Raw genomic sequence first — 12,390 nt, forward strand, 5'->3', positions numbered from 1 at the left:
CTCCTGTCCCTGTATGCCAATAGATGTTATCAGTAAATCCTCCTGGTTTAATCTCCAAAATGTCTCAGAAATCTCTTCTTTCCTCTTCATTCTCCCCATAAAATCTTTGTCAAGTCCATCCTTCTCCACATCCATTCCTATTGCGACCTTGCCGTCTTCAGCCTCTAAATGACACTCACATTAGCCAGTTTTTAAAGCAGTGTAATGCAAAAGTAATCCACTGCTCCCAGTATTGAGATCTCATTAAGATATTCCTAAATCCCTCTTCTTCACTGTCTCCCTATTGCCTTCTAAATCTGATCGAAGCTCCTTTTATCACCGAGTTGCTCTTGACCTAGCCTACCTTTCTCCTGTCCTTGCTCTGCTCTTCCTCATCTTTCTTCTTGATGTGCTCCCTCCTCACCCACTGCCAGTCACAGGGTAAGCCACTTGCCAATTAGACCTGTGCACTGCCTTGGCTGTGCTCCACGGTCCCTGAGAGTGCTAGCAGCATCTCACCAGCTCTGCTCTGGATGGAAAACAGCCTGATGTCATCAGCACAGCCCCCTTGTAAGTGTGAATCCATGGCTACTGAAAAGTGTTATCACGTGCTTTTTCAGCAAAAATAAAAAGAGGCATTTGTCTCACAATAGTTTATTGATTAATAATAGATAATATATAATAGATGATAGAGTAATCCACGATTTTTCCTCTTAGACCTTGAATCAGAAAAGGAATTAAAGTTTTTCAGTATAAATTTACTATCACTGGGGTTATAAAATTGCTCTCCAACCAGTCTATCTGGACACCCCTTGCAGAATGCTGATGTCTAAACCAAATTGAAGTGTAGATCTCTGACTTGTAAAAAGTGTACATCTCTGACTTGTTTCCAGCTCTTAAGACCCGAATCTTAGGTTGTAACTTCTTGCTCTCTTGTTTACTGTCAAAATCTTTTAGCTTGATTTTGGGGAGTAATAAGACACAGAACGATAATATTGCAATAATAATATTTTAAATTAAATAAAAATAATAATATTTTCTGCATTATAAGTTTTTAGCCCCTATTATTCCACTGAGGTTTAGCAGCAGGATCTGTAAGTTAGTAGAGACCAGCTGAGCTTGCAGCACATGCCAGCACAAGGGACAGGACGTGTAGATCAAAGCTGTCCTCAGGTCATCTGATTTTCTGTTCCTCTGTGTCTCTAAGCATTTGATTACGGGAAAACTTAAGAAAACAAACAAATTCCTAGTCCCTTCCTCTCTTACTCTTTAAGTCCTCCCCCCATCACAGTGAAACAGGAGGAAAAAAGTCTTCCTACACCTGGACCCTTTGTTCCTTACGCTGAGGTTCATCAGAAATCAACATCCGGTTCCCGGAGCTTCCTCTCTGTTTGCCAAGGTGCTGCAGAAGAGCTTTGTGCCAACCAGACACCTACGTGCTATTTCTACATGCCTCACACCTCCCTGGCCCGAGTCATTTTACTCACTGAACTCCAGCCAGCAGTGATCATGAGGCTGGAAAATGGTGGTGAGCAAATAGTTCCTAAAAAGTTTAGAAAAAATTGTTGCCAGATCTAGAGATAATTCCCAGGATCAGACTGACACTTTCCCATCAGGTACCTACCAAAGTCCCAGCCTCAAAGCTTTCTAGTCAGACATGATATATTTTGTGGCAGTGACATTCCACAGCCTCATGTGGTTTTTTTACCTTTGAGAGAGTCCATTCTCCCAGCAGCACAGCACGCATGGGACGTGTATGCTTGTGCACATCCTTCAGCTTGCATCTATAAGGACAGGCACATGCCATTGCTTCAGCTTTGCAGTGCTTCCACATGAGAGTCATCCTCTCCAGAAAGCTGGGAAATGACTGTAGGCACATTGTCCCTGGCAAGATTAGAGAAAATATTGCCATGTCAATGCATGAGATAGGTTCATGCTGAAGTCTCATCAGGATGCTATAGTGAGAACGGAACTGCTCTCATGTTTAACACAGAGACAGGCCAAATGCTGTATTGAACATGTCCTATTGCACAACCCATGAACTCACAGAAATTTGGTCTCCTTCAGTTCCTGAGCTTCCTGTCTCTTTCCTCCCTGCCTGTCTTTGTTTTCCTCACAAGGCAGAGTCCAGTGATTTCCTGTACCTCCCTTACATCCCATTACCCTTAAAGCAACATTGCTTGGCTGCAGTAAAGATCCATCTCAAAACTGGAGAAAGCAGTAAGAACAGCAGTTAGCCAAGATTGATTCCAAACAAAAGGAGTCTCGGGGCTCACATATACTCATGTCAGCAGGAAAAGGTGGAAGGAAGCATGTAGACCGTTACCTCTGAGCTCGTAAACACTGAGCAAGTTACTATTCTCCTCCACCTCTTCCTCACCCGCCCTCATCTGCTCCACCTGCTGCTCCTGTACTGCCAGCAGGCTGTGGCCACCCCTTCCAGCCTCGCCCTCCCCCTGCCCCAGCCACTCTCCCAAGCAGCTCCATGCTCCTCTAACCTCCTCACCCCGGAATCCTCTCTGATACCCTCTGCAAGACGCAGCCTCTTGTTTCCCTTTTGCTTTCTCATTGCTTTCCTACTTGCCAGAAGACCAGGTCCTTGGCCCCTCCTGACGCTTCCTGTCCTGTCTGAGAGCCTCAGGAACTTTTGGAAGCGTGAGGCTTGGGACAAAGGGCAGTGTCAGGGCTGTGCCTGTAGCAGGACATCGCTTCCCTGGTACTCATGTGTGTGTATTTTGCACATGGTCATTTATTTTAAAGCAGGGAGTTTCTTTCTCTGACACCGGGGCTCTGCACCAGGCACTGCAACAGCATCACCAATGAAACTGCTTCCATTCCTAGGTAGGTGAAATCTCTGTCTCTGGGGAGTGTGTGGCAGGTGAGAAGGGAGTGGGTTTCGGCAGGAGGAATTGCTATATTAGGGATGGTTGAACTGGAAGTCCCTTTAGTTTTGATCAGCGCTGCTGCTGGATTTGGTAATCAGCATGGCTAGTATCAACCCCCAGCCAAACCCCAAAATGCCTGTCTTTATCTCATTGTGGCTTTTGTACTTTTCCACAGAAACATTGTGAGTTTCTGTGCATTTGTTTTTGGTGTTTTTTCCTTCTCTCTCCATCTGCTTGGAAAATTTTTAGATTTCACATGCTGAAAACAGTAAAATGACAACACAATCCCACAGGTTTCTGTTTAAATCACTGTGGAAGACAGTCTCTCAGAAACACAGAGAAAATGTGAATTTTGTTGATATGTAAATTGACTCAGATGATATGTAATTATTTTGAAATTGTGTGCAATTTTTAGTCTTTTGAACTTTTCATGAAGTCTTAATTTGTCCAAGAAAACAACATATCAGTGAGATTTCATGAGGCAATAAAACTGTAATACTAGGCTAACAAATATCCAGAGTGACATTTAGGTAGGGAAAAACAGAGCTGCAGGGGAAGACAGCGCACAGAAGGATCTTGGTGTTCTACAGCTTTCCCTATGTCCTGCTTACAGTTTGTAAACTACAAAGTAAAAAACTTACTTTCCTTTCTTACTTTCTCTATATCTAACCAATAATAGGGTGTGTGTGATAGTACAATGATCTGTAAGTTTTCTCAAAAGAAGAGATTCCTTTTAATCTTTGTGTTGAAAACCATATGCATTCATACAATGGAAAAGTAGTTATGGTATTTTAAGAGAATAAATAATTTGCCACACCATGAATAACTTTTAAACTGTGCTGTCATAATGATATAAATATGTGACATTTCATCTTAATCTACCAGACCATGCCTTTGTGTTAGCTACAGAAGTATGGGAGTGTTTATAAGAATAAAAAATCCAGTCAATGGAACCCTCTTTGGTGTTTTTCCATCGGATGTGTAGGGCAGTTTGGATTATGCTCCATACAGAATTCAGAGTGCAAATATGTGCCTGGTCTTTACTGGAAACTACTAGAGAGCTTTGAAGGAAATCCAAATGTTTCCCTCAGACCACTGAGTAACTTCTATGCTGTTTACCAATTTTATACTGGTTGAGAACACATTTGAGTTTATCTGTGGTGTCTGCTGTTTTACCAGAGATAAGGTCCCTGCAGCTGGTAGCCCTTGCCCTACCCTGCAGTACAACTGGGTCTGTGATGATGCTCGCTGGAATACACCCATTTTGTGGAATCCTTTAGCCCAGACCTTGTTTTAGAGCTCAGAATAAAGTTCTTAGATAATGAAACAAGTCTGATTTTCCTTTGTTCCAGTTCTGATTTCCAGTCTGCTGGACTATGGCTGCACTTCTCCAAGCTGCAACATGACATGCCACAAAGACGCCAGGTGTGAAGTTCAGGGTGGGACAACAGGCTGCTATTGTTCCCAAGGATACACAGGAAATGGCATAACAGTCTGTAAAGGTAAACAGATTTTACTTATGCCTTTTTTGTTATGTGCTCAATTGAAAAGCTTACCCAAGGGCCCACTAGTTCAAGGATTGAAATTAATGTCACAACAGTGTCACACACAAACATGTTTTCAAAGCCAAAAACTTTAATATTTTCTAAGAAATTGTACAAATTATGCTCAGCCTGGTGTTTTGATATAGCTTGCTGTGTATCTCAGTTGAGTATGACCTGTTTTCTAGCTTTCCTTTTCCGTGAGAGCTGCTAACTAATCTTTGCTGATTTACCCTCAGCAATTTCCCTTGTGACTGAGGATTTGTGAAGTTAGGGCTGGTGTGGTGGCTGCTGTGCAGCCCTCAGCTCCCTGCCTCACACACACAGCACTTGGCCACTCTTTCCCAGCAGCTGATCACCATCAAATGACAGCTCCTGGGCTGCTCTAGAAAACCAAGGAGGTGTGTATGCCACAGAGTGTCAATTTTTCTACTACAGCTTCTTACAAGAGAAATATGCCAGAAATCCTATTAAGCAATCTACTTTAGGATGACTGTCTTTCTTCTAAAGAACAGTAAGCTGAAATCTTTTTCCTGCCTTTATATTTGAGTTGTTTTCCACTATGAATAGCTCTAATATTTATTTTAACTGTTAGGTATGGCTATGTCCAAACCTTACAGCTTAAGACAGGCTAAAAGTCACATGAATCTTGTCAGTTTTCAGTATCCTGAGAAGTAGTTATGAGTAGTAACCATCTACCAGGTCAGTTTTTGTGTTTCAAGCACCTTGGGAAATGTAGTAGTAACCATTTGGTTTGGTATGAATGCAGGAAAACAGCCCACAGGGTTTTGGATTTTTATAGCTCATTTGCCATGCTGTGCTTGGAAGTATGTTTGCTTTGGAAAATTTAGAATACAAAGGCCTGTTTTTCTAAGAAAGGCATCTATCCTTTTATAAGGTGGGAACGTTTAAAGAGAAATATAACTTGATAAAATAACAAAAATTGAGGAATCACAGGATCATAGAATGATTTAGTTTAGAAGAGACTCCTGTAGGTCATCTGGTCCAGCTCTCCACTCAGAGCAGATTCAACTTAGAGCAGGTAGCTTAGAGCTTTGACCAGCTGAGTTTTGAGTATATCCAAGGATGAAACCTCTGGGCCCTTGTTTCAATGTCTGATCACCATAACTGTGAAAACATTTTTTCTGATATCTGGTTGAGGTTTCTCCAGTTGCAGCTTGTAACTTTTCCTTCCCATGTGCACTTACCACTGTACATTTCTAATAATAGTTTAGCTTCATCTCCTCCACAAACCCTCATGACCTCCCATTAGGTAGTGTAGGCAGCACTATTATTTACCCTTTGCCTTCCCTTCTAAAGCCTAAACAAACACTGTTCTGTCAGTCTCTTCTTTGCATCAAGTGTCATGTAGTTTCTAAATATTTTGCTTGAATTTAATGCTAACTTTGCTGTGATAGGTTAATCATTATTTGTCTATCAAGCTGGTCAAAAGAAAGTAAGAAATGGCATTCACAACATTGCTTTTGCTCTTGCACTAGCTCAGTTTTAATACCATGAAAGTCAGCTGGTTTGAGCAATAAGTGCACCTCATGTTTGCAGAGTCAGGGGCCTACACTTGTAAATAATGCAGAGAAAGAAGAAAACCAAGTCAATTTTAGCAATACTGCCTGGAATAAATCAAACTAGAATTTACTTACCTAGCATCATCTGGTACCCACTACATTGTCTGTACTGGTCTACAAAGTCTGTGATTATGAATCATCAATTAAATTTGCAATAAAGATAACTGTTGTTCTCGCTGCCATGACTGATGTTCTTAAACCTATCCATCATATATGCACCTATTTTAATGCTACTGAATCCAAATTTTTGAGGACAGATTTATCTTGCCTTCCATGCTCTTTCTTTTCTCATACAATACCTTTTTCTTACTTTCTCTTTTTTTTACCTCTATTTTCCTAGAGAAATCTACATTCAAATTTCACAAAAACATTTATTGAGCACTTAAAGAAAATTCAGTGCAGTGTAATATGCGTTCACAAATCTCGTTAATCCATTAATTGTTTATTAAGAACTATGCTCAGTGCTTGAAATAAAATTTCCAATGTCAGTCCAGGCAAGCAAGCCCCTAGATGTACTTGTGGTGCTTTGCAGGCAAGTGACAATGGTTTGAAGCAAGTCTCATGTCTGGAGACCAACATTTTCTCTGGTAAAATCCCTCAACAGCCACAAAAGTCACCCTCCAGCAAAGCAGCAAAGCTTATATCAGAGCTGTGTGGCTGCTGGCCCTGAAAAAGAGACAATGTTTCTCTAGGGCAGCATGTAACCCTGTGCATTACTAAAATTGTGCAGTAGTTCCCTAATAACAGAAAAAAAAGTAACCAGAATTTTAATTGGGTAGGTTCTATAAAGGGTTAGAAATGTAGGCTGCACCCTATCATAAATAGTTTAAAGCTGTGAAAACGTAAAGCAAAGCCTCAGTTGTTTAATGATGTATGAGATCTTGCTGTTCTGTGTGGCACAAGCAGCAGGTGTATCTGCTGTTCTAGAGATAGCTACCCATTTTTATTCAGTTAATAATCTTGGGCTTTTACAATGGTAGTGCAGTCACCTTCAAAGGAGATCATCAATTATGTGCTAATACAGGCATTTTCGGAAGAGCCCATATCGTACTTTGTGTTTATATATTTGCCCTTTTAGCTATTTAGATAGGTTGTGAGAGTCATAATTATTGTCAACAACATTAGTAATTTTGTGTAACATAGAACCATTCTTCATTGTGCTTATCCTGGTGGACAGTTAAATCAATACAGTCATTGTTTTGAGACTTTATTCTGAAACAAGCAATTCAAATTCTTCCTCCTTATAAACATGTTGAACAGAAAATGTTAATTTTCAGGTTAGTCCTCTTAAGCTTTCACAGCTGAGACACTCTTCATTTTTATTTATAGGTACATTCTTACAGTGAAAGGTTTACATTTGTTTCTCTGCCTTCACTTGTTTGTAACACCTCTTAAATACTTGTAAAAGTTATTTCTTTGCTAGCCCTGTCTTTTCACTGTGACACACTTAGACATTTTCCCTTGAGTTTTCTGTGCTGCAAAAGGCAATAATGTCCTCTTACATTTATTTCCTAGCACCATTATTGATGAATCATGAATCACTGATGTCAACATACCTTAGGAATGGGGTTTGTTAGTTTTGACTTTGCTCCCTTTGCCAGCTGGCTAAGTGACTGCAGAGAGCTCAAGATTATTGGATTTGCTGTGTATAGATAAAGACACATAGATATGAATTTAATTTCCTGGTGTCAAAGTCATGGCTTTTAAAATAATTACCCTTTTACAATCTTTCCCACAAGATTTCAACCACTTTAAATTAGGTCATGTTTTGGACTTTCTGTAGGCATACTTTGGCCACTCTAACAAAAAGCTAATCCTCTTCATAATCTCATTGTCTTCAGCAAGAATATATGCAGGAATGTACATAGTCAGGAGAATAACAGATTGTGGTATCCGGCCTCTTTTATATATTGGAATTATAACCTACATAGCAATAAATTCCCTCTGTACAGTATCTTCCAGAAAACCATAAATGAGTCACCTTGTCAAGCTTTACACCTCTGAGGTACAAAATACTATCCCAGTCTCCTTACTTTTTCTTTTGTATTTATATTCCTTGCTTTATGTAGTATTAAATAAGAAAGAATGACCTCTGACAGTACATCTATTTGCTTTTTAGGACTGTTCTTGGGGAGATGTGTATTCTGCTTGTAATGCACTAGGCTTTAGCTTCACCATATCATACACCTAATTAAAGTAACATGGGCTAAAGATCTTGGCATAAAAAATAAAGATATACCCAGACACAACTGATTAATAGACAAGTTAACTTTCTCTCATGCAAAAATGCCACAGATTTTTTACAGATAAATAAAATATATTTGCCACAGTTGTAAATGTATTTCTTTGTATAAGAGTAGGACATATAAATTAGGTGTTGTTCATAATTCCAGCTTTCTTCCAAAAGAAAATTAAAGGAAACAAACAAAATTTCAGATCCCTCAGAAAAGATAAGGGTTGAAGTAAAACTTCATAGAAGCCAATATTTTATTTTTAAAACAAAGGGAAAATGAGTTGGCATCAGTGATGCTTTCCTAAGCAGCTCTGCTGTTTCAAATGCTGGCTGCTTCTTGATTGCTGACTGCCAATTTGCTGCTTTGCTGGCACACTGCAGGAAATTAAAGTAAACAGTGTGATCACAGTGTTTACTTTAACTTTGTAAAATACGGAAGGAAAATGAAGCAGCGCTGTTTGTTCCAGGAGGGTAGGCAGGCAAGCAGGAAGAGCCTGAACACAATATCCCTCCCAGATATCCCTACACAATATTCCCTTGTAAATGTCACTTGCAAATTATACTGCAGGATTAATCAGTGTTACTTGTAAAATAGTTACAGCTCTTCCAGAAATATTGTGCAAGGACTTAGGCTGTCAGAGAAACTTTCTGTTGGAGCAGTAACTCTGTTTCTGAAGTTCAGCGTAGGAGGATTTATCATTTTACAGAGGTACAAAATACATCAGTGCAAAGTGGTATTTTATATCAAAATACAGAATCCCTGTTAGAACACAGGGCAATTTGTATAAATCCAGATGAATCAAGTTGAAAGCATGCTCAATTTCTGAACAAAAACATATTTTCTTGTTTTATGGAGGGTCGAAAGACAAACTCTCTGGCTTTTGCCATCTATAAAAAGGAGTTCTCCTGTGAGACCTCAGTTCCTTGTTCTAACGTGATGTTTCTGAGTCCCACCATTGACTTTCATTGCAGTCACTGGATTTTTTTGGATTCACTGGTGTCATTGTTGCCATTCTGCAGCACCCAATTTGTGTATAGTTTTTATAGAGGGAATTTTTGCTTTAAAATTAAAATGGCCCTGTAAAACTTCTGTGTATAATCATTTCATTCTATCCAAAACTGTTCTTCAGTAGAAAATTATTTAATTCAAATGTTGGGTCACCAAAGGAAAATTTTATTTTTACTTTTCTTAACAGCAGGCATACATCACTGGATGTCACTTCTGTGTTTACCAAATAGTCTGAAATCGCTGATATGGAAGATCCAATCCACACACTTCCTAAATTCATTTCACTGCTATCAGTTACCACAAGCTATAAAAAGGCAAATTGCAGCTGCTCCAACATAGCACAGCAGGAGAAAGATATGCCTTAGCCAAACACTAACAGGGTTCAACTCAGCGTGTGACAGCTCGGAAAACCTGGGATGTGCTATATGGGGGGCCAAAGAAGATCACTAATTCCCAGCCCTTTTGACATGCTCCTTCCCTTTTTCCTTTCCCCTTTTCCTGCATCTCCTAATCTCTACTGCTTTGCCTCTGTATTCTGCTGGAGCTTATACATGGTTTCAGGGAAAGAGCAGGAGTCTCCTTTGAAATCAGAATTCCTACTTCAGGTTTAGGTGTTGGATATTTTGGTAGATTTGGCAAGATTTGTTGGGATCACCAAAGGATCCTGTCTGTTGCATATTTAGGTATTATATTTAACTGAGCCCATGGCTTCAGGGTTCTTCTCCAGGGAACAGAAAGTTTTCTTCCCTTGTGTCTTCTTCAGTAATAATATAGCTGAGTGGTTTTTTACTTTTCTTGAAGATTGACTGCTGGGCTGTGAGATGTTGCCCAGCTGAGGTATCTTGATTTCATATTCCAGATTAAACCTGTAGGCAGACCATGGAATTGAAAAGGCTGGACAAATTAACCGGGAGGATTTGATTTTCTGGTGCATAACAGTCCAGTTGCCTAGGAAAGAGCTGGTGTTAATGTTAACATAGCAGGTTCCTGGCCATTTGGGGACCTACGGCTTTATGTATGTCCTTTGCCTTTTCATGTGCAAGATGTCACATTTTTCTGTGGATTTGGAAGGGCTTGATGGCTGTGATGTCTGTAGGCTGCTGGGGACTAACCAGCTGTTGTATGGTTGCCTTCCAGCCACAAAGAATGGAGTTATGTTTATGTTCTTGAAAATAGCCATACCCTTGGCTAACAATATTAGTCAAAACAGCTTCTGTAGCCTTGAATTTATTTTTTACAGCTACTATTCAAATTATGTTTTAGTTGAATTTTTTTAAGAGTAGGTCAGGAATTTGAAAGGGGAGCATGTGTAACAGCAGTGCCTGGCGATGCATGAGAACATGAGTCAGGAAAGCAGTGCAGGATGTCTGGAGTACAATGTCTGCTGAGTAAGGCAAGGTGGAGGCTGTCTCACTCCAATTGTCTTACCTCTGTAAATGGCTGAGTCCATAAAATTTTGACTCAAAGCATTTAATGCACCCAAAGTGTCAAATACAGAAATTAAGAAATCCCTCCCAGTTTCCCCCTCAAATGAGAGAGAGAGGATCACCAGAGGGTTAGCTCTTCTTCCTGCTTCCAGAAAACACAGTTCACCTGGGCTAAAGACACAGCCAACAAAAACCATTAGTAAAATTGACCCTAACTTTAGTCTTGGGCAAAGTCCATTTCAGGGACTTTTTAGAGAGACTCATTACATTCACAGATTTGAGTCAAAAAAAAAAAAGGGGAGGGGGGGGTGGAAGAAAAAATGACCCCTCCATTTTTTTCATGTGTTTTGTTTACATTTTTTTGAAATGGTACTTTGAGCATGACTAAAATACAGTAATACATTTTGGAAAGGACCAGAAAGAAAAAAAACTTGCTCGTTATATCTTTAATCATAACCAGACTCTCTTTTAAATTTGTCCTGTTTGCATCTAAAAAGAGTTTTTAAAATGTGTGTAGATGATGTGGTAGAAAAGAGTTATTTGTCTCTCTCAAAAATTTACACAAACTTTAGGCTGATCATCTGCACTTGGATGGTTTCTTTCTTGTTTAATTCAAAATGTGTTTTAACCCTTGCCAAATAACGCTAATTTCCTTTCTTGAGAAAATACTCCTTTCATCCTGCTTTATGGTACTAAGAATCAAAATGTTACATGTTTATAGGATGTGGGAAAATCAATTTAAGGAGCTATAAACTTGTTATTTCAGAGTTTGCTCGCTTTGTGTTTACCAGAGATATGATTCCCTTCCTGTGTCTAACATCTGAAGTAGTCCCCGGAGGTCCAGCAGTAACAAAGTGTTCTTCTCACTTGCTGGTTTGAAGTTAAAGGATGAAAAGTATTTCCTGAACATGTATACTCATATATGTATATTAGATGCACACAACCATATACACAGGAACCTGTGTACAAGTAGGCATGTGAATAAAAGCAGATTTTCTATGAAAGAAAATAAGGCAATCTCAAAATTGTCAGCTTTACTTGTTCCGTGATTGTATAGTCAAAATCAGCTTTTGTTAAGGGAAGAGCAGGATTTATTTTAAAGAAATTGCTTCCATACATTCCACTTCCTTGAGACTTCTCATCCTAGACTCGCCCATGGTGGAGGCAGCCTTCAGATTGTGCAGCTGCCTTTGGGGCTATGAAGTCAGTGTCACCCACAGAACGAGGGATGTATCATCAGGAATTACACACAGAAGAGATGATGTCATCTCTGCACAGATACACTGATTTATGTACAATAGCCCACTAATCTCCTACACTCATTTGACTTCTTTTCTCTGTAAGTCTATATTGAACTCATAGGGTTCAATTGCAGAAAAGTGTTCTCTTTGGGATTTTTTTTTCCTTTTTTTTAACTTGTTTTTTATTCTCTTCTGCCAGAATATACTGGCCAGGAGTGGTGAAGTTGTATGTAACCACATTTGAAATGTGTAATTTATCTAGGATGATATGCTGGTGTACAATTTTTCTGTGTATGACTGTGAAAAATTGCCGACTGAGCTGTTGGCAGACAGAATATCAAACCCAGCTCAGCCCTTTGTGTATGAAAGAGTTTAAGAAGGTAATTGACACTTTGGACCTCTATTTGCCAAAGAAAGAGATAATGACGTTCTCCAAGAAGATTAGAATCTAACCAAACATTGTGCTCTAAATATAGAGCACAAAGCCAGGTG

General features: G+C 39.5%; 1 protein-coding gene across 1 annotated transcript in view; it reads left to right on the top strand.

Annotated features, from left to right (window-relative positions):
* Positions 1-2,382: 2,382 nt before the first annotated feature.
* The window catches only part of ADGRL4 (adhesion G protein-coupled receptor L4), a 73,175-nt gene continuing 63,167 nt past the window's right edge, over positions 2,383-12,390 (top strand). The window contains exons 1-2 of the mRNA XM_015636717.3: positions 2,383-2,820; positions 4,217-4,366. Of these exons, the coding sequence (XP_015492203.1) occupies positions 2,799-2,820; positions 4,217-4,366 (172 nt within the window). The 5' untranslated portion in view covers positions 2,383-2,798. The remainder of the gene's footprint in view (positions 2,821-4,216; positions 4,367-12,390) is intronic.

Source organism: Parus major, chromosome 8, assembly GCF_001522545.3.
Source record: "Parus major isolate Abel chromosome 8, Parus_major1.1, whole genome shotgun sequence".
In the NCBI taxonomy this organism is placed as follows: Eukaryota; Metazoa; Chordata; class Aves; order Passeriformes; family Paridae; genus Parus; species Parus major.